At 35.4% G+C, this 23,684-nt stretch overlaps 1 protein-coding gene across 6 annotated transcripts in view; it reads left to right on the forward strand.

Annotated features, from left to right (window-relative positions):
• ZNF236 (zinc finger protein 236) overlaps positions 1-23,684 on the forward strand; it is a 221,866-nt gene that overhangs the window by 163,737 nt on the left and 34,445 nt on the right. For 4 of the 6 annotated variants that reach the window (XR_013486249.1, XM_078153550.1, XM_020986928.2 and 1 more), the window contains 5 exons: positions 68-311; positions 803-982; positions 2,794-2,949; positions 9,383-9,570; positions 21,922-22,053. Coding sequence is in view for 5 of the 6 variants with exons in the window: in XM_078153550.1 (XP_078009676.1) it covers positions 68-311; positions 803-982; positions 2,794-2,949; positions 9,383-9,570; positions 21,922-22,053 (900 nt within the window). In the remaining variant the exon portion in view is untranslated. Of the gene's footprint in view, positions 1-67; positions 312-802; positions 983-2,793; positions 2,950-8,294; positions 8,377-9,382; positions 9,571-21,921; positions 22,054-23,684 lie in introns of those variants that run through there. The other 2 variants (XM_020986931.2, XM_020986929.2) reach the window with 2 other exon arrangements.

Below are 23,684 nucleotides of genomic sequence, written 5' to 3' on the forward strand. Positions count from 1 at the left end.
AATGTTGTAATATAATTTAAGCATCTTTTAAATATGAAATTTTTGTTATAAAACTTTTATTTTTCAGATCGATCCTAGTATTTTGCAGCAGACATTACAGCAAAGCAATATACTTGCTCAGCAACTAACTGGGGAACCTAATTTGGCTACACAAAATAACTCCCTTCAAACATCTGACAGCACTGTTCCAGCCAATGTTGTCATCCAGCCAATTTCAGGTTTATCTTTACAGCCCACAGTGACATCTTCTGCTAATATGACAATAGGACCATTATCTGAACAAGATTCCATGTTAACCTCTAGCAACAATGGTAAGAAACATTTACTTAGCAGTAGGATATTCTTGCCTTCGATTATATGTTTAATTACTGTTATGAAATCGTAGCTCCTAACACTTTTTGTTTCTGAAATTCATCAAGTGAACTTAAGTAAACTAAGATTAATATGTGTATATCCTTTCTAAATGATAGATAGTATCTACATAATACATGCATTGTAATTGTTTGTTTTAATTAGTTACTCTAATTAACATAGAATATATTTACCCATAACAATTTCTTGTTCTTTTGGGTTATTTATTTTGAAAATTATTTTCCATCCCCTATTTTTCCTTAATCTTTAGATTATCAGAAAGTATTTAAAATAGATATTGGAAGAAAGAAAATTATCTTAAGGGAAGAAGGAAATTTATATTTGTTATATATTTTTAAATAATTATTTATAATTAATTAATATAAATAATTATTGCAATCATATATTTGTTATATATTTTTAAAAATCATTTGTTTGCTTAAATAATCAGGTACACAAGATCTTTCTCAAGTGATGACCTCTCAGGGTCTAGTATCCACTTCTAATGGTCAGCATGAGATCACCTTGACTATTAATAATTCAAGTCTCAGTCAGGTTTTAGCCCATGCTGCCGGTTCCACTGCTCCAACTTCATCAGGATCTTCACAAGAAATTACTCTCACCATTTCTGGTTAGTATTTTATATTTACACAAGCGTAATATTTCATGTTTACAACATTTTAGGTGTACTTAGTTGTTTGCTACCTTGTATCATTTTCTGTTCAGTACAGATAGACACCATAAAATAGTTTCATGCTTTCAGAGTTTCATTGTTCAGAAATTTTAGGAATTTAACTTTTATGTAAATTGGATATGTTACAGGTGCTAAGTTATGAAGAAATATGCCTTATGTTGTGAAAGGATGTAAATGTGTGTAAAGAAAAAATTTTAAACAGAACTTCATAAAAGATTACAAATACATGTAGAAAGGGTGGATCTCCAGATGGCAAGCATTTTTGGCAGTGTGATTACCTGGATGCTAAAATTCAGTTGAAAATTATTTAGCTTAGCATTTTGTGTTTAAAACCATAAAAATTTCCTTAACTACTCAAAGATTGTATTTATATGTCTATTTATGTGCATATTATGTCTTATTTTCTGAAATTTCTTCTGAACTATATATAATCATACTTATTTTAAAGACTTTATCCTGTGTTTTGTATGAACATTTGCCCTTTGGGATAGTTAGCTATAAACTTTGTCCTACTTTTATCAACATTCATATTTTTTTAAAGCAAAGAAAGCTAACTTTCAGAAGCTAACAATTCTTTTGAAGACAATGTCTTGTTCTTTCACAAAAGATAGATAGTACTGTAAGAGAAAGAATTCTATGGACTAGATGCATCATTACTTTGACCTACTATGCAATTTCTTATATTTTAATAACATTTCTGCAATAAGTTTACAAAAATAGAACGTTGTAGAAAAGAAATCTAATTTTATTCTAAATAAATAATGACTTATAAAAAACATGTTTTATAAAAAACACTTATAGTTTGAGCTTTGCCTTTTAAATGGTATCTTGAAACATAGGTACTAATGAACCAGAAAAATAATTGTAACTAATGATATTAAATAAATTTTGAAATTATTCAGATTGATCAAATCAGCAAATATTTATTGATGCATATCATATGTGAGGTACTTTGCTTAGTACTGTAAGGAATACAAGGTCTTTGACCTCAAGGAGTTTACATTTTAGTTGGATTGTTTATTTCCTTTGTGTGTTATTCAAGACTTGCTTCTCTTTATCATACTCTTCCATTTAGCCTTATTGCTATTTTAAGATTCATTATCTTCTATACTACCCTATTAGTGTAGATCAAACTAATAAGCTAATTTTTTATATTTGAAAGATTTTGGTGCTAAAGAAAGTTGAAACTAGTAACTAAAATGATGTTATTAATTTTTTGTCTTTCCTCTCCACTATTATGAATAGTTAAAGATTTAGCCATAATTGTTGGCATTTTTTATCCTGTTCAGAATTGAATGTGAAATACAGTAATATAGAGTTGTAATGTTATAAGTTGTTATTGAAAGCAGGCGGAGTTCTGGTGAAGATAAACTTTTCCATATTATACAAAACCTTATATGTGCTAGAGTATGATAAAATCTTTTTACTGATGTTTAATGGAAATATGGCAAATCACAAAATTTGAAAATAGTGGTCTTAGCGTAATTATATCTTATGAAAGCCCTATTTTCTCTGAATTAAGTTAGTATTTTCATTTATATTGTCATTTAATGTGACAGACATAAAAAGCCAAATTTACATTGAAAGTGAATTTTTTATTTAGTTAAATGTCTCTCCTTACAGCAGGAAAATGTCTTATTTTCATTTCTCTGTTATTAGAATACTGAGTTTTTAGAGAGCCTTAATAGTTTTAACATTAAACCTTAAGTTGATTTTTTTTAAAGCCAACAAAATTAATTTCTGTTTAGGTCAAGATCTTATTCAACATAATTCTAATGGAAATAGTGAATTAAATGGAAGCATACGATTGTCAGCTCCTGCCGTCAATAATCAGCCTCCTGGTGCCACATTAACAATAAGTAATGATCAGCTTCTCTCTCAGAGCACAACATTAAACTCTTCAGGTATGCTGGAATGATTTAGCCAAGAGAACCATTCCAAAATTTCATATTTCATTTCTTAAAGCATTTAAATAAATGTAAAAATTTGCATTGTCTTTCAGCATGAAAAATATATATACAGTTTTCCCAAATTTCTAACACATGTAAGATGAAACCATGTTTAGTTATGTCAACTTTTTAACCTTAAGGATTAAAACATTATAAACCAATTCTTATAAACAAAATTCTTATCAACCAAAATGAATACTTTTAATGTAATAGGTAAAGACAGCAACAATTTAGCATTTTGCTGTCCCCTGTGGGAGAGCTTCCTTTCTTGGTGATAAGGTCTACTAGATCAGCAGTTCCCCTGATGTAGATTGCTATTTGTGCTGCAGTATACTTTATTTTTTGGCTACCACCAGGTGGCATTTAGTTCATAGTAATGGACACATGGACAGTGGCTTTGCTGAGATTAGAAATATACTACTGATAAAAATACTGCATTATCTCTATATTTTTCAGGCAAGTAAGATAATCAAGTAAAGCACTAGTGCGCAATTAAAAGACATAGAACTTCACAGTAGTATGAAAGAAATTATAGTAGCTTATTGTACTATCTTTATATAAACTTTTCTACACAAGTCTTCAGTTTTGCAAGAAGTTTTCTTATTAAGTTTATCCTTATTATTTTCTTCCCAAACCTAGACTTCCAAATCTTTCCATAGTAAAAACTTATCTAACTCTTAAGCTGTACATAAAATGAACACAAGGGCAAAATTTAGTTGTATCACATGTAACTCATTCCATTTCCCCCTTTTCTTTCCTTCTCCTAAGAAAGAATTCTTCTTTCTGCCCTTTAACATAAGATAGGAGAAAGGAGATGGTAAGCCTCTAGGAAGAGCCTTAAAACGTTTTTGTTAGTTGGAGGTCTGAGAGTTTCAGAACTTCAGTTGATGCAAAAAGAAAATATAAGTAGGATGTTCACTTAGAGTCATATTAGAGATCAGTGTCATCAAAGAATGTTAGAACAAGAAGAGTTCTTAAAGATCTATCTAATCTAATCCCTTCATTTTATAAATGAGGAACCATATTCTGGTTCTATGGAATTATAGTCTGTTATTTTCCGTTGCCATAACACTGCTTCTCTTATTTTATCATAATCTTTATTAATCTTTTAATAAATGATGACTCAGATAATCACTTCATTTTTTTAATCTTTAAGATTTATTGTGAATTTGAAATAAGTACTTATTATTATTAAATCATAGGGTCACTGTTACAGTCTAATAAAAAAAAACTTGACTTGCTCTTTTATGAGCTCATTATAATTTAATCCATAATAATTAGGAGACTGTTGTCCTATCTTCTATTGGAATCTTACTTTAGGAATCCTTATTCTTATTTAAACAATTAGTACCAAATATCTTGCAGTAACTTATATTGTTCTGTGAATTTTCGTTTCCAAGTCATTGCTGATCAGTAAAAACTGCAGCTAGCCACACTATTGAGCTCTGCTAGAGATTCTGGAGGGAGAACCTGGCCTCCAAAATATGCAAAAAAGATTAACATACTCTCCTGCTCCTTAAATGGCATTTTTGAAGATGCAGGAAGTATGATAATTTCCATTTACTTTACGTTGAGTGCAAAAGAAATTTTAATCGTCTTTCCACTTACCATTTGGTGGTATGTGAAGATGCAAAGGTATATTTTCTCCTGTGTGGATCTGTTGTTGATGAGAAGGGAAAAAATGTGGATCATTCATATTACACTGGGGGCCTGTCATTCAAGAGGTTCTAGAGTTTTTTCTACTCTGCTTCATTGAAGAACAAATTATGTTATCAGTGGTCGAAAGGATAGCAGTCCTTATTATAGTACTTTTATCGGGAACAATAATTTTTTGGTGGATTGATGGAACAGGAAATGAAATTAGAGAATTTCCGGTTTAAATGGAAGAATATGTAGTTGTCTCTGCCACTTGGTTATCCTGATGTTTGATGGCTCAATGTATTACTTGGAAATGGGGGATTATAGTAATAATGGTCCACAAATGGATGGAAAAAAGTATGTGAATATATTGATCTTAATTCTGTCCACAAGTTTTCTATTTAAGAGTACTGTCAATGTAGCATGAGTACAGATGGTTGGGCATCTTCATAAAATTGCCCCCACAGATATATACTGATGGAGTCTCACACCAGCAGGGACAGATCCAGAATCTTTTAATGCAGTATAGCCATTGTTAATGAAATGCCTAAAAGCAGCCAATATATTACGTCAATGATATGACTAAAGAAGGCAAACAGACTTTTTACTCCTGTTTTTTTGTTTTTTATCATCTTGTGAAGCTGTGTTTTAAAAGTTGGCAAGGAGATTTCTTATTTTTTACTATATTTTCTCAATTCTACATATTGATCTATAAGATTTAACATCAGTATCTTATTTTGTTTTGTGGACTTGTCCAGTGGATAAAATTTAGAATCTGAAATTAAATGCTATTCATGAGTTTTCGTGAGTTTCACTTTTCTTATGTTGGCTGTCATTAAATATAGGGTCATTTTGGTATGAGCAAGTGAGTTATGTTCTCAGCTTTCCATAATCTTTGAGCTGGACTGAATTTTGGGAGATATTCTTGGTCAGATATACTTCTTTCTTAATGTCAAATAAGACTTTGTTAGGATGGTTTGAGTAGCCTTTCGCTATTGGTTGTAGTTAAGGTGTTGGTGGCAGCCATAATAATACTGAAAATTCTATTCTCATTCATAAACATTTATATCAGAGTAAAAGTTATGACCTGGCTCAGTGTCTGTCACTTTGTAAAAAATTAGAGCACTAATTTGAGAAGAATTGGGTTTTTTTTCCAGATTCCTCTTTTTATTGAATCTAATGATTTAGACTAGAGTAATCACAGGTCCTTCCATTAAAAGGGATTGTTCTAAATCAACATAGTAATTCCCATTATTATTTTGTAATACTTAGTTCTAAAATGTCTTTCAATAGCCATTATTATGTAGTAAACAAGTATTCTCTTGTGTATTATTCTCTTGAACTGAAAGGTATACCACAAATTTTAGTGAAGATTCATTGTTAATTTTAAGATTATTTCAGTTACATTTGAAAAGTTTAAAGGGGAAGAACATTACATTTTAGGTGTAGAAGTTCTGTTTGGAATTAGGAAACATTTTATGGTGATATTTATAAAGTATACTTTGTTCTGAGGGATTTGACATGGATATTTAGTGCCTCTTAGTGCCTGATATTGACATTACCCCTTAAACAGTTAGTTACAGATGAAGACAAATTCCAATACAGATGAATTTCTGATAAGGAAAGTTGAACTTCATATAAATACCCACTCAAAAATAATTGATATTAACAATGAAAGCTTAAAACTAGATACATATCTCTTTGTAGGAATTAATAGCAAGTTAATAGCATTAACATCATTCAGTGTTAAACATAGGAATAGTCCTGATGAGAGTAATTTATTTTCATCTTTGAATACTGGGAAAGATATTTACTTTTCCTTACACTGTCTTCATGATACTCATCATTCATGGGGTTCTGTCATTAAGTTGTTAGAGTTAGTTAGACCTTTTCTACCAGCTCAGGGGTACATTTGTTACCAATTTTACCAATGCTTTCTGCAGATGCAGATACTGTTAGTCATCATTTCAGGCAAATCCAAGAGGACCATATATTGAGTAAATTATTGTAACAAAGATTGTTTTGGATATAGGTTAGATGAGATGACTAGTACTGAGATGCTATAATTTTTTAGAGTGATACAAAACAGTAATTGATTTGGAAGAGTATTGAAAATTTAGTATTTGTATGCTAAATTCTCTAGAAACAGAAATACCTGTTTATATATTTTGGGTCTGAATTTCCACATGTCTTTAAAAAGTCAATATTTGATTCTCACCATTAGTGTACACCCTGTACTTCCACTCCATCTACTCCCTGATTTTTGTTAGGACTCAAGAAATTGGGAATTGGTATCGTTTAAATTTTTGATGAAAGCCAAGTCAGAGTTTTAGAAGCATGGTTTTTGAAAATGCTGCATATTTTGACCCTGAAATTTTTGATGATGTTGGGTCAGATAAAAATCCAAAGAGAATTGACTTAATCTTTTTAAGATCACCTTATTTGAACAAAGAGTTTCGCTCATTTCCAGTTTTTAATCACTCAAGTTATCTGTAATGTGAATAAGAGCTGTCCATCACTAAATTTCTGAGAAGTTCTGGATGGCTTTATTGACTTGTGCACATAGTAGTTACAATAGGAAAGTCTATGTAAATAAACAGTTTAAAAATTATTTCCTTTCTTTATAATGTATTTTATCTCTTTCTGTAATAGTCTTATAGAATCAATATTAAGAAACTAAAAAATAAGAATTGTATCAGATTATGTACTTCCAGTCATGTAGATTTAACTTTGATATGATTTATTCCAAGTTCCTGTTAGTCAGAGAGGACAGTTCTACTTGAGCTACCGTTATTTGTGTGTGTGTTTAAAATTGGATTCTGTAGAGATTAGAACTGGATTTAGGGCACATTTGTCACCCTACGTGGCTACAAGTATGAACTCTGATATTTATCTGAAGCTTATAATTGGAATGTCCATTTGAAGACTTGATTAGGCTAGAAGAATGCAGAACCTTCTTTCTTTCTTCTCAATGATTCTTTCTCATTAGATTTCTTATGCTGCACAGACCTGGAACCTTTTGATCAACCATTTATCATGAAAATGCTGGAAACATTTTGCCTGGTAAAATAGATTTTGACCCCTTGAGGAATTTTGTTAATGTTTGAATTTCTTTGTAAATAGGATCTCTTCTAGATAGAGTATATCAACTTTTGCCTTGATAAAGGAATGTAGAAACATGCTGCTTCTTTCCTCACTGGCACTTTAGTAGCTTTCCAAAGGTATTTTTTCAGGTTATGCCAGTGGAGAAGTCTGGGTAGGCCATTTTAAGTCACAGTTTTCTCCTTAGTGTTTTTGTTGAACACAAATTTAGGTTGCTTTTTATAGGACAATCTTTCAGGATTTTTTTTTATCTTTTTCAGTTGTCCTCTAGAATGATTGGTACCTACTAGTTTGCAAGAGTAGGGATATGTGGAGGCAATTTTATGAACAGTAGGTTGACTAGTTTTCTGGTAACTGGAGTACTTGGAACATAAATCCTCCACAAATCCACACTCATTATTCTCCTACCCTTGTTTGTCTTAGGAGTCCTCTGTAATCAGTTTGTTAGAAAAAGAGAGAGAGGTGGGAGGGATCTTACTGTCTCCTTATGTAGTAATCTTTGGAGCCCCCGGTGGCTGCTTCAATGCACTAGACTCCTAATGGTTATACTGCTTTTAAAGGTTCCAGGTCTGTGCAGCACAGTGTGAGACTCCAAGAGTGTGGATCTATGGAGGCAATATATTTGGAGAACTCCAGTTACAAGTAAGTAACCTAGTTTTCCTGTTGGCTCCCTGACTGATATGAGGAGGCTGTCTCTGGACTGGTATAACCAAGTCACAGCAAAGCATTAACAGGAGTTTTCTTTTTGTCTAGTTGGCAGATAGCTTCTTGAGTTTAATTTTTTCCTTTCTGATAAACTAGGTTATGGAAAGATCTCCATTAAAAAAAAATAAACAATTATTTTTTTAAATGAAAATATAAAATTGAACCTTTTTTTTCCGATGTCTACCAAAAGACTTTGGCAAGCCCCTACTGAGCCAATCCCATCCACCTGGATAACAAAGTTTGCCTTTTTTGAATAGCTGTGTGGAGAAGGACAGTCTTAGAGGATCCTCACTCAGAATACCTTCCCTTCCTTTCATCACTGGTTAGAAAGGAAAAAAAATCCTACATAGATCTTTGTGGGTAAATCTTTTGCTGTCTTTACTAGAGAAAATTAATAAATATTGCAGAGAAAAACAGCTTTATTGGACTAGATGATGTCTATATTTATGCTTGGCCATTCAGAAGAAAAAGAAAAGGTGTAAACAAATAACATAAGTGGGAAAAAGTCAATCTTAGAGACCCAATGGAAATGGTGGTTGCCCATTTGATTAGATTCTCTCCCATTTTGTTGTATTTTGACTCTAATTCTGAGCAGCGAATAAATGGATAACCAAAAAGTCAGCACTTGAATTCTCTGTCCTTTCTTGATGACAGCAATTACTGGGACTAGGTTGTTCCATTTTGTCTTTTGCTTCAACAGATCCTGCACAAATATTTAGGAAGGCACAGTAGATTTACCTGGGGAAAAGTAAAATAGACAGTTAAAATGCGTTTTAGTAAAATTAATATTGCCAGTCTTTCATCAGCATAGTTGACAAATGGCCATAGTTTTCTCTAGGCACAAAATTGTGCTTAACCAATAGCCATTCTTCCCATACTACAATTTTATTTGCCTAGCTTATATTTTGATCTCCATTTCCTCTATTTTGTTTTGTTTTTATAGACCTTAATACTTCAGATGGAAATCTTCCTTCAGCAACATCTATGTCTCCATCTACTATAGCCACTCAAAATCTTGTAATGTCTTCATCAGGAGTTGGAGGTGATGCTAGTGTCACGTTAACTCTGGCTGATACTCAGGGTATGCTTTCTGGTAGCCTTGATGCAGTTACACTTAACATCACTTCTCAGGTTAGTACAATTTCATAGCTATTTTTGCCTTAACTTTCTCAGTGGACTGTTGTTGAGACTTTGTATAGTCATATTTTAGAGTTTGTTTTGTTTGGTAGTAAAAAAGTTCATTTCATATTCATATTATAACTTAATATCCTCACTGGAGGGAGTAGGCATGATAAAGGTATGTATTGCCAGTTTACCATTGGTTTGAAGATTCTTATATGATAAATCGTCTCCTGGGTCTTTTCCATATAACAGGGAATCTTTTTATAATCAAAGCACCAAACTGTACTCTGAAAAGGGAAGCCCAGGGCTTTTTACATCTTTTGTGCTCTACTATCCAGCATCAGCTACCCTTCATCTCCCATCTGCTTTTTCAACTCTAACATGCAGAAGATCCCAAGCCTTCACCAAACCAAATATGCCTGTGCAGACCTAGAAAAAGGATTGAAGGAAGGTGTCTATGCACCACTTTATTCTGTATCCAGTTGATTTCAGAGAACTTTATATTTACTACAGTGAAACCTTAACCAGAACTTTCAGGGTTCTAGAATATCTCACAAACTAGAAGTAACATTTTAAACATACACAGAGACAGACAGACAGACACACACACACACACACACACACACACACCCCTCTTTGGTTAAAAAAAGTCAAATAACATGGTATAATGGAATAAGGATGTGATTTGTAGATGGAACTCCTGAATTTGAAATCTGTTATTTATTACTTATGTAATAAAACTCTCTGAGGTTCATTTTCTTCATTTGCAAAAGGCCTAGGTTATACTAGCTCTCTGAGGTCCCTTCTAATTCTGAGTCATATAATCTTATGAGTGGCCAGATCAAACAAAAACAAACAGTGAAGGAGATAGGAAACCTAATAATGTGTTTGATTGATTCTTAGAAAAGAGAGAATGTTCTGATTGCACAATGGCACCTGTAGAAGATTGCTTTTTTTGTGATATGAGTGAAATGACAGATAAAACAGAAGCAGAATAGTGAGAAAGAGGAAAATAATAAAATCAATTAGTGGTTTCAGATGACCCACGGGCATCTTAACCTTAAAAAGTCCAAAACGGAGCATACCTTCTCTCCCATCCCAAACTGTGCACCCTCTTTTTACTATGTCCCTTTATAACTTAGTTTCATACTCATTATTTTCCTTCATAGTGCAGTGCTCTTCCCCCCCAAATCCATTATTAGTATTTAAGTATTTCTTCTGTATGTATGCCTGACATCCTGGATAAAATGCTGACCTCGGACCTAACACAACCTGGGTTCAAGTTTCACCTCTGACACATACTGGCTGTGACTTTGGGCATGTCATTGAAGCCTCTCAGTGCTTAAGGCACCTCATTAACATCATACATTGCAAGGAGACTGCTGCCCTATATCAGTAGAAAGCATTTTCTTACCCAGGAATTCCCCATGCCTAAAAAAATCACAAGTCCTTTACCCATCCCTATATATTTTGTATATACCTATAAGTATATATTGTTACCCTAATAGGATGTAAACTTCCTTTAGGGAAGAGATTATTCTTTTCTTTACATCTCCCATCCCTAGCACAGTGCCTGGCATATAGCAAGCATTTAATAAAAACTTGTTGATTGATTCACAAATAAGAAATAATAAGTCTTATAGGTATGGATATACCTTTGTAAAGTATTGGCCTGCCACATTAGAGCGTCTGTAGAATAACAAGATAGTGCGATATGTAGCCCATACAATAATACACAAGCAACACAAGAGAGCTAAGTATATCATAGAAGTTGTCCTATGACATGGATTCAGTCTTCCCTCCAGTAAAAACCAAAGGGAAGAAATGAAAAAAGATTTTGCTGGCACTTAAAGAGAAAATGGCTATTCCTAAATATCTTGACAAGACCAGACATTAAGACAATTATGGCATAGCAATAAGATATTAGTTTATTTGTTCATTCATTAATACTACTTAACAAATATTTTTGAGTGCCTAATGTGCAAGGTAGCCGATATTGGAGGAATACAAAGTCGAATAAATTTTGCTCTCACAGAGCACGTGGTGGCAGAACCCAAAGGCCTACCTTTAAAATTCTTTATCAATCTTAAATATTTAAAACTGCTTAGAAAACTCTTATAAAATGGGGAAAAGATGAGACAAGCAACACCTAAAGTGACCAAAAAGAGGCGATTTTGTATAATGTAGGAATGTATATAAACCTGTCTTAGGCATTAAAAAGATGAAGGATCCAAGTATATTTTACTCATTAACTCTTAAGGCCCAGAGGTGAAACTAGACCATTCAAAAACAGGAGATAATTCAGTGCTTTGAGGATCTCTGATTTCATTGTGGTGAACACTTCCTTCAGTGATGTAGATCGCAGCCTTCTTTTCGCTTGTATGAGCTGCAGTGGCCAAAAATTTTTTCATCCTGCAGTCAACCTGGTGGTGAACCTCCTTGAACTTTCACACAAGTGTCATTGGACAGTAGCCCATTACCCATCATTAGACTTCTATTTGATGACTTTCCATTCTGGTAGGATTTGGAGGAGCTTATAGTCTGTAATACAGGGAGGATACCTCCACCTCCACACCACAATGAAGTGTCAGATTAGAATTTTATTGGAGAAGGAAAGAAGTAAAATCCAGCTTTTAAATTTAACTCCTACTGTAAACAGAGTCCTGTACTAGATGATGAGATACAAAGTTTGGATAAAACATAGTCCCTAATGCTTTCTGTTTAATTTGAGGTATAACACACAAACAACACAAAACCCTTCTATAAATAACTTATCATCTCTGTGAAGATGACTGTGCAATCTATATACTTAGCACTCACCTCTCTCTTTAGCTCCAGTGTTACATCATCAATAGCTTGCAGGTCAGCTTACCTTCTGACACATACTGGCTTTGTGACCGTGAAAAAACTGCTTAAAATTCTTACTTTTCTAGTCTGCCTACTTTTTCTAGTCTGGCTCCCCCTGGTAGGATACAAATGGGGCTGCATTGGTGATGTTCATGTTATGAGTCCCCCCATAGTACTGAAATTACTGCCCTGATTTCCACTTCCCCCAATAAATAGATGTATGAAGTGTGGGATAAAAATAGGAAAATTAGGAATTAGTGGTAGTAAGGAAGGTTGAGGGCGGGGATGGGGAGAGATGTAGAGGTGGAAGAGTATGATGAAGTTGATTTCAGTTATATTTTGGCTGCCAGCAGGAGCAATCCAGGGTGGGAAATAGAAATACAAAGTTTGAAAAATCAGTTAAGAGCTAGAAATATACATTTGGAAGCTGTCCGCATAGAATTTATAATTGAAGCTATAGGAGTGTATAAGTTTTCTGAGAGAGGAAAGAATACAATGGAAAAGGCAAGCCCCAAACCTTGGGGGAATGCATACATTTAGGTTGTAGAGAAAGCCAAAAACATAAAAGTGCCTTTGATATTTGAAAGATTTTAGAGAACAGAAGGGTGCTACAGGATTGGAAAAGGTCAAATGTTGCCCCAATTTCTCAGTTTAAAAAAAGGGGGGAAAAAAAGGTAAGATAAAGCTTGCGTATTTTAAATCTCTAAGCTTGATTTTGATTCCTGGCAAAAATCTAGAACACCTTATTAAGGGATGATTTGTGAGCACTTAGTAAGGGAAGCAATGATGAGTAAAAGTCAGAATTGCTTCATCAAGGGTAATTCATTCCAGACTAATCTCATATTCTTTTTTGAAGAGATGGTTAGACCAGTAGAATGATAGAATGGTAACAGTCCAGTATGCCTGATTTTCAGCATAGTACTTGATAAAAGTCGTTCATGCAGTCCTTGTAGATAAGGTGGAGATATATAGGTTGGATGACAGTACATTTAGCTAAATTCAAACATAATTGACTGTCCCTCAAACACCCTAACCACTCAGTTCCTCAACCTACTCATTTCCTATGACTTAATCCTACACCTCACCTCAGCCACATACAAAGATGATCATACCTCAGCTGGGCCCTTGCTGCTCTGAGGCAGTCCTATTCTACCTCCCTCATCAACTCACTGTTGTAATCTCTATAGCAACTCTTCTAAATCTTTTCATTCCTCCTCAAACTTTCCTTGGCTCCCTCTGCCTTTGCCCCTGCCCTTTTAGCTGAGAATCTTGCCTCATATTTTTCAGGGAAAATTGAGGTCATTTGCCATGATCTTCTTCACCTCATTTCCTCATTTCGTATCAGAGGTGCCTTCTACCACTATTTCCTCCTTCACCCAAGTCTCTCATAATGAGGTGGCCTTACTTCCTGCTAAACTTCTACCTGCTCAAGCAATCTCATTCCATCACATATCCTCCAAGAGATTTCTCCCTCTGTTATCCCCACTCTGTAACTTATTTTCAGTCTCTTCCTGTCTACTAGCTCTTTCCCTACTGCCTACAAGCATGCTCATGTTTCCTCAGTCTTGAAAAAAATCCTCGTTTGATCATTTATCTCCTCTAATTATCATCCTATATTTCTTCTGCATGTTGTGGCTAAATTCCTTGAAGAGTCCATCTGTGTAACAAATGCCTCCTTCATCTCACTTTCTTCTTAACCCTTTACAGTAATCCAACTTCCAGACTTATTCTACTGAATTCCACTGTTCTCTCCAGAGTTACCTGTGATCTTACTTTAATTGCTACATTCAATGGCCTTTTTCAATCCTCATTCTCCTTGACTTCTCTGCAGCCTTTAACACAGTTGATCAGTCTCTCTCTTCCTTGATACTCTCGTTCTAGATTTTCTTTATACCATTCTTTCCTGGTTCTTTTCCTATCTGACCATTCCTCTTCAGTCTCTCTTGCTGAATCTTCATTCAGGTCTTTATAACCTAGCTTCTTCCTTCCTTCCCAGTATTCTATATTTTATTCCCCTTCACCCACTCTACAGTCAGGATAAACTGGCCCACTGTTCCTCACATGGGGCACTCCATCTTTCATATCTGTGCTTTTGCATTGGCTGTTGCCTGTGCTGTTCCCAGTTTTCTCCCCTTTTACCTTTTCCTTTTAGTTTCCCAGGTTTCCTTCACAATTTCAGTTCAAATTTCACCTTTGAGGCCTTTCTTATTCCTTCCAGCTGCTGATGCCTTCTCCTCTGAGATTGTTTTCAGTTGACCCTGTATATATCTTGTATGTACATAGTTATTAGTATGTTTTCTCCCCCTTTAGGAAGTGAGCTGCCTCAAGACAGGGATTGTTTTTGCCTTTTTTCATATCCCTAGTTCTTATCACATTGTCTGGCATATAGTAAGCACTTAATAAATAAATTCCTGTTGCCTTCCATTAAAGAGGAGTACACGATCTTTTACTTCCTCTCCACCCACTCACTTCTCAACCTCCTTGTAGCATATCTTTTGCTCTAAATAAAACTGCTTTCTAGAAAGCTCTTACAAGTCCACCATTATTAACTAATGTTGCTGGGCCTATATAGCATTGTAAGATAAAATTCATTGTGAAAGTCTTGACTTCCTCATTGTCAAAAACAGCCATGTGCCCTTTCTGGTTCTTGCTGTCCAAGCAGCATTTCCAGTTGCCTTGACTTTTGTCTCGCCCCTGGACTCTGATGACTTTGGAAGAGAGAGTGGGGCTGACAGCTTTGTGCAATTCTACCTTACTTAAATCCAACTCATCCAGGAGTCAAGACATTACACTGTGATGTCATTGATCTTCTTTGAAAATGATAGTCAAACAATAACAACATTCACTGTTCCATCTAGCTGTTCTGCATATTGACTCAGAAAACCACAAATTAACATTATTTGTGTTGTATTTTTATTTATTTATTTTGTTAAACATTTCCCAACTACGTTTTAATCTAGTTTGGACAGTGAGTTTGACATGTCTGCTGTAAGGTGCCTTCCAGCTCTGTGTCTTTGATCCCACACGGTTCCACTGTCCTAATAATCAACATACTCAGATCCAAAATTATATTCTGCCTCCTGCTACCCAGCTTCCCAAAATGATCTTCAATGACTTCTTTTATTGACTGTTTTTGTTAAATGGCAATTCTACAAGTAATCCAAGTATGAAACCTTAAAATCATCTTTGAGTTCTCTCTGTCTTTTCTATCTATCTCTAAGCAGTTCTAAGCTCTTAGAACCTTACTACAATAGATTCTTATTTTTGTTTCTTCTTCAACAATTGTGATTCAGATGCTCATCTCTCGTCTGAATTATAATAGTAGCATTTTAACTGGATTTCCCACATCTAGCCTCTTCCTATTCCAACTCACCCTCTATAGTCTTAGATATATAGTGTAGATCTCTCTCAAGCACAGTTATTATCATGTTACATTCAGTTGTCTATACAATAAAGTCCAGTTTCTTCAGTCTTGTTTTCTGCAATATGGTCTGAACTTTTATTTTCTTGCCTTACCCTTATACAGTATGTCTTTGCATCTTGCTGTTGCCTTTGTGCTGTACCTCTCTTAAAATTCTACCTAGGCCAAACTCAAATGCAGCTTGCCAGTCAAATGTAAGGCACCTGTCCTCCCAACCTTTTGTATCATTTTATTTGTACAGCAACTCTCTTATAGTACTTATGTTTTTATTTATGCTATGCTGACACACTTATTTTCCTAATAATTCTAAGCTTCATGAAGATGAGCACAGTCTCATAATCATTATATTACCTACAAGCCTACCAGAGCTTTTTAGAGAGTATTTGCTCAATAAATGTTGTTTGAAGTCTAGTCTTAGGCTTTCTTAAAAGTTATATATATTATGAATTAAAATTACACTCAGCCTACTTCACCAACATGTCCTGGAAAGACTATTTGTAGGTTCTAACCCAGGGCATCCAACTTAGAAAAGAAAAGAGAAAAGGCAGACAATTTAACACAACAGTAACCTTCTCTGAGGCCATGGCAAAGACTCCTGTATCCATAACAGGAATACCCAGCTGCCAAATGCTGTGAAATCCGCAGTCTAAAGATTAAATCAGACAATGTAAATAATTGTAAACTTTAAAGTCTGTTACTGTATGTAACAATAGCTAAAATTTGTATAGATTTGCAAAGAGCTTTACGTATCTCATTTGATCCTGGCAACAACCTTGTGTTGTAGGGTACTGTTATTGTCTCCAAGAAATGTTAAATGACTAGCCCAGAGTCACATAGTTAGTTGTTTGAGGCAGAATTCTAACTGGGACCTTCCTGACTAAAAGTCTAGCACTCTACTTATTTTACCACCTAGTAACTGAAATATTTCTAGCTTCCAAAGGAAAAAGGAAAGGAGAAGGGCAAGGGAGAAAGACTTAAGCTGAAGAAGGAATTGTGATGGTGATTTGGAGGCCTCTAAAATTGTGAAGTGAGTCAGATATTGAATTTGGGGAGGAGAAATTTGGGAGTACTTGATGAGAAGTTTAAGTAGTAAAAGGTCTCAAGTAGAAGTTGTCCAAGGAAGAGAAGGGCAAAATGAGGAGAAAGGACTTGATCTGAAACAAAAAGAGAAAGACTTAGGGAGTAGGTGAAGGTAAGACTAGGTAAGGGAAAGGACGTTAAGTGTGACTCTTGAGGTATTGAAATGCTAAATAGTCTATCATACTGTTTATAGGTGCTGAAGAAAAGAGTCATAACCCTGCAGTTCAAATCATCCACAAGCAGTTTCTTACAATAATTCCATAGGGGAACTACTAGGAAAAAGACAAAAAATTGAAATCTCAAATCTAGAAAGCATAAATAGCAATTTTACAGAGACCCATAATGAGTGTGTTCTGTTTGTGGTTCTGCTACAGTCAGATGTCTATTCTTTATGCTTACATTGTACCAAGGCTTATCTCCCTTCTAAAAGAGGCTTTAAAAAGGTTCAGTGAATGCCTCCTTATTATCTAGGATACCTCAGGCAGTGAAATATACTTTAAGAATTAAAAGGAAAAAAACTTTTTAAAAGATGTGGCTGACAAAACCACTCCGTGGGCATCTCTTGGAGCAGCTGAGTGTACTATGGTCATTGGGAAACAGCAGTTCTGGGCGCACTGCAACGTGCTGGCCTTGTTCAGTGAGTATTTCAGGGCTGTTTACAGTGATGTTTTCCTGTAACAGAGCCAGGTGAGGGCAAATGGCTTCCAGAAGCTTCTAGAGTTCATCTACATGGGCATATTACACATGGACAGGATCTGACAAAAATTCTAGATTCCACCATGGGGGATAAAACTTTTAAAGAACAAGATCCCCTGCAGAAAAGTCCTTTGTCAGAACCTGTAGATGTGAAACCTTCTGACAGGACTTTACCATTAACTCTTCCCCTTGGAACAGAGGACCACCAGATGCTATTGACTATAAATGGGTATTCAGAACCAGAGTTTATTTTTCTGCAGCAATTATATTGACTTTATGAACAGTATGGAATTACTAAATAAATAACTCTGGTAGTGAACATAAACCTTTCTGGCAAGGTAACATCCTCATTCACTATCATTTGAGTTGTAATCATTTTTCATTCAGCCGAGTAAAGGTACCGGATCTTGCAAAAAAAAAAAATTTTTAAAGAAAATGAAGGCCTTCATGTGAAAATCAAGAAGACAAATGTTCTGAAAAGGTAGAGGAGAATCCTGAGTCATGTCAAGAAACTGGATGAAAGAATATCACAGTGTTTTTAGTGGGGAAAGGATCTCTAACACTTGAAAGTAAGAAACAAAACTCTTCTTGAAGGAAAAGTAATGATGACGTAGATCTACAGTTACTGTCAAGAAAAAAGATAAGTAGTGATAACTGATATTTCCCTTCAAGAAACTATTTGCTAAACTTTTGTGACAGTAGAAAGCTTCGCCGTCTTCTCAAGGCATTTATATCCAGGATGTGATAATCTCTCAAAAATTATTAAAATGGATGACTACTTGTGGTGATTCACATGGGCACAGATGATACTTCCTGAAGGAATCTTGAAGCGTTACTAAGATTACAAAGTCTTGGGCAGAAAACTGAAGATGTTAGGGCCAGAAATGTTATTTTCAAACCACTGTTGTCTATTGAAGGCAAAAGATTCAGAAGAGAAAAATAGACTTGGGAAGTAACCAGCTGCTTTTAAAGATAGCACATATGAATGGAATTATATTACTGGAGTAATTACTAAAACATAGGGATATCATCCTCGTGACCTGGCAGTTGATTCAGTAAGAAAGAGCTGGGAAAAATGTATTTGCCTGAAGTCTTACAAATCTAATCAGAAGGGCTTTAAACTATAGAAACTAAAGGAGGAAGGAAAGTGCTTAAGTACATCCACCAACTAGTTACAATAGAAATTAGCTACAATGTAGGAAAAAAAGCATCAATTGAAGCACCCAGAATTTTGTAGAAGGATTGTGTTTGTTTCTTCAGTTGATCCACTTGCATTTTTAAGTGCCTACTGTGTGTCAGGTACCATTCACTCTAGGCTTTGGGGATACAAAACAATATTGAAACAATCCCTACCCTCAAAGGAGCTTACATTCTTACTAGGGGATACAACATGAACATATATGTGTATCTGTGTAAGTATATACAAAATAAATATAAGATAATTTGAGGAAAGGATTAGTGACTAGGGGGGAATCGAAAAAAGCTTTATAGGGAGAGTGGAATTTGAACTGAGCTTTGAAGGACTCTAGAGATTCAAACAAGTAGAATAGGGAGCAGAAGGCATTCAAGGTTAAGGGAGCAGGTAGAGGTAATGAGAAGTGATAACTTTTTCTGTGATTTTCACCACCACCCCCCACTCCTTATTTCCAGGAGCTCATATCTACCATTACGTATTGAGTGGTCAACAGCTTCAGTTCTTTGGACACTATAGTGTTCCATGATTTATAGCCATGTTACCAAGGAAGAATATTGTTGTTACAAAGATGGGTGATTATTTCAGGGAGAAATTTATGATTAATTTTTTTAAAAGTGTAACTTCCGAAAGGAAATCCATTCTGTTCTCTTCTTCCTAACAGTCAGTAAACATTTGTTAAGCAACTCTACTAAGTGCTGGAGATACAAAGAAAGGCAAAAGACAGTGCCTACTTTCAAGATACTCACTGTCTAGCAGGGAAGAAAACATAAAAAAACTATGTGCAAAAAAGCTATATGAAGGATAAGTAGGAGATAATCAAGAGAGAACTGAGGAAGATCAAGGAAAGCTTCTTATAGAAGGGGATATGTGATGGAGAGAGAGAATTCCAGACATTCCATGCCCAGAGTCTGGAGAAGGGCATCTTGTGCAGAACATCATGGACGATGTAGAAACAGTGTCTGCAGGCAGAAGTGTCTCTGTGAGTGGGAAAAGGATAGGTGAGGAGACTGGCACTTGATAGAATAGCATTTTTCTGATCCCTTGATGGTAGAAAAATAGGAAAGATATTCAAATCTTGATCCACCTTATCATTCAAGTGCAGTATTTGTCCCGGATATAAACATTGGTAGTTTTATGCTCTCTCTCATATGTATATGCAATTGCATGTAGAGTCTGAATGAAGTATTGATATCTTTGTCAAATGGAGTGCCATGGAAGCCAACATTGACTTAGACTATGAACTTGTCTGTGAGAATAGCTTATGCCTGTGGATAGTGAGAGATTATAAGCAAGATTGCTTCATGAATAAGTAGTGGAAAGAAGTTGAAAGCAAAGTTTATTCAAAAGCCCATGCAGACATAATCGTCCTGAGTACATTTAAATGAAGCCATTTGGAGGACAACAGATGAAAAAAAAAACCTATCCAAGAAAAAAGCTTTGTCAAGAATTGTATAACTACTCAATCAGGCTTTAATTAAATGCCTACCGTGTGCCAGGCCCTAAAATTAAGGAAGACTTTGAAAGGATTCTGGCTGGGACTTTAGCTGAGAATTGAATGAAGCTAGGAGGGAGAGATGAAGAGAAAGACAGTTCCAGGCATGAGGGACATCAAAGGAAAATGCATGTAGTGAGGGCTTAATAAATAGTTGTGGGCTGACAGGCATTGTACTCATTGCTGGAGACACAAATACAAGAAAGACAGTCTCTTCTCTTAAGAAATTTGTATTTACAAAAAAAGAAGCGAGCACATTTTTTTTTTGAGTGGGAAATAGAGAAAGGAATTCTCGTCTGAGAAGTTACAGGACAGTGAGTCAAGCCAATAAATAGTTGAAACTGTTCCTTGAAGCAGTGGTAAGGTTGATTTGATTACTGTTCTTAAACTAAGAAGTAAAGGTTGGGAGGTTAGGAGAGGTCACCTCTTAGAAGCATGAAAGGATGGTCCAGGGCCTATAAAAAATTGAGGGGAAAATGCACCTTGAAAATACTGTTCAGTTTTTTATAAAGGAACAAGACAAATTATTACATGTTATTTAGCTATATATGTTTATCTTGACTACATATTAAACTCTATAGGTACTGCATCCCACATTTTCATCAAATGTTCTAGCTTTATTAGGATGAAATTAAACTATTAAATGAACAGGTAATTTGTCGAGGGTTGGAAAATTACTAGTGCTATTCAGATACTTGCCTGTAGCTCTCTTATTCTAAAATGGGTTTAAGTATTATATTATCTCTACTTTGTGTTTGTATTGTTAATTCCTACTGTGTTCATACTAGTTAAATGAATTGCCTAGAGTCCCACATCTAGTAAGTGTTTGAATCCCAAGTTGAATACAGGCCGTCCTGAATTCAAGTTCAACACTCTGTCCATTTATGTCTCTGTATACCTGTAAAGTTTCCTTCATTTCGCTTTTAAGTTGCAAACAAAAAAAAATCTCTAAATTAAAGAATCATTTTCTCTAAGCCATAGGCTAGAAATCTATATTTATGTTGGTATCTTCTTTTTGTGCTTCTAATTTCACATTACACTTATAATTCTTTTTCTAGTGCTTATTATGTAAGTTCTCTGAAGTATTCATTACCTTTTAATTCCTAACTCCATGATCCTCTTAACCACTTCTTATTTCCACTTTCCTGACCCTATGCTTGGTGCTTTTCAAAATAAAATGAGCTTGAATCAAGGACATTAAAAGTTCTGGGACTTAAATTCCACAGAGTAACATAATTTTGAGGTATATTAACTGATTTTCACTCCATTTTGGGGTCTGTTTTCTCCTCTGTAAAATAAAAGGCTGAAGGGGCAGCTAGGTGGCACAGTGGATAAAGTTCTGGTCTTGGAGTCAGGAGGACCTGAGTTCAAATCTAGCATCAGATACTTGACACTTATTAGCTGTGTGAATCTGGGCAAGTCACTAACCCCGATTGCCTCACAAAAAGCAAAAAAAAAGCAAAAAAAAAAGCGCTAAACTAGATGACTTCCAGTATCCCCTCCAGCTTTAAAGCTATGATACTATTCTCACAGTATATGATTCATCTTTAATGTGTATGATATCTTAAAAATTATTGTTTACTTGGCAGTCACTGTACAGCTCATGAAATTATATTTTTCTTTTATTAGGCTCAGCAGTTCCCAGCTCTACTAACAGATTCCTCTCTTTCTGGCCAAAGTGGGACAGGGTCACAGCAAGTAATACTAGTGAGCCACACACCACATTCAACTTCAGGCAATTCTGATGAACTCACCTATCAGGTACAGCATACTGTTATGTTTGACAATTCTTAGATTTCTAAATACCATAGACTCAGTAGGATTAAAGTTAGTTAATCAATAAATATTTATTAAGTGCTTGATAAGCATTGGGACCTCAAAAAAAAAAAGTATTTGCTCCGAATGACCTCAATCTAATAAGGATGAGAACATGCAAACAACTGTGTCCAAACAAAATATGTACAGGATAAATTGTGAATCATCTCAGAGGAAAGGCATTCAGATTAATAAGGAATGGGAAAGGCTTCTGACAGAAAATGGGATATTAATATTGTTGAAGTTCAGGGGCACCCCAAAATGTGGTAGTGTATGTATATGGCAGGTTATCTCAAAAGATTTCACTCAGGCTATCTCCAAATCAAGTAAAGGCATATGTAACACCACATACCAGACAGGCCCCTCTGCTCCTTAAGAGAGACCTCCAGCTTGGAGTGGGGGGAGTGTTGGCGTACAGCTCTTTAATGGAGACATTAGCTCCTTAAGAAAGACGTGGTCCTGTCTCAGTCTCCTCCCCCCAACCCCCCACAGAAGATGGGTGCTTCTGGGAATTGCCCACTAGCCAAGAGAACCTAGGGGTTCTTATAGAGGAAAGCCTGCTGTGGGCAGGGAGATCAGGTAACCAGGGACAGGTTGAGGGATGTAGTTCAGAGTTTCCAGAATATCTAGGCACATTGTTATTCTGTTGTCCAGCCCAGGCAGAGGGGTGGAGGGGTGTCTGTTAGTTTCCTTATTTCTCTGACCAGGCTACTTGAATCTCAGTGTCTCCTAAAGAAGCTTTAAGTGGTACTTGAGATGATGGGCTTCTCTTGATCAGAACCTCTTCAAGTATGACTTGAAGGGAGCCAGGGGATAGAGATGAAAAAGAAGAGGGTTCTGGGCATGGGGAATAGCCAGTGAAAATTTAAAGTCAGAAAATGGAGTACGTGCAACAGCAAAGATAAGAACGTTGTCACTGGATTGTAAAGTACGTGGAAGAGAGGAAGAAGTAAGAAGACTTGAAATATAGGAATGAGCCAGGTTATGAAGTACTTTAAAAGTCAAACAGTAGGCAGTAGGAAAATGGCTAATAGATAGGACAAGATTGAAGGTCATTGAGAGAGCCACCTCTTCACGTGAGACTAAAGTGAAAGAGGAGATAGTAGGAGAAGGCATCTGAGTTATGTGAGGTAAGGAGGAGGAGAGAAGAGGGAGTTCTTTGTGAAAAGCCTTAAGTTTTTTTAAAGTAAGATGTTTATTGAAGCAACAAGATTGATGATATTCTCTTCTTACTTTGTTTCTTCAGCTTTTCCCCAGTTAGTGATACCCACTGTTTCCAGTTTTTGGCTATCTTAAAAAAAAGCTGATATCCACACGAGGCCCATCTTTCTGCCTCTGAGCTCTGTGGAGTATACATACGCTCAGTATCGGGATCCTGGGGTGAAAGGTTCTGAGCAGTTTAGTGATTTTCATTGCTTAATTCCAAATTGTTTTTCCAGAACAGTTGAACCAATCTACCCCTCCACCAACAGTGAATTCAGTGCTCCTTCCACAGTCAGTTAGTCGATAAACATTTATTAAACCCCTACTATATTCTAGGGACTATGCTAAATGTTAGAGGTACCAAAAAAATCAGC

Source organism: Phascolarctos cinereus, unplaced genomic scaffold (genome assembly GCF_003287225.1).
Source record: "Phascolarctos cinereus isolate Bilbo 61053 unplaced genomic scaffold, phaCin_HiC Scaffold_4;HRSCAF=312, whole genome shotgun sequence".
Classification (NCBI taxonomy): Eukaryota; Metazoa; Chordata; class Mammalia; order Diprotodontia; family Phascolarctidae; genus Phascolarctos; species Phascolarctos cinereus.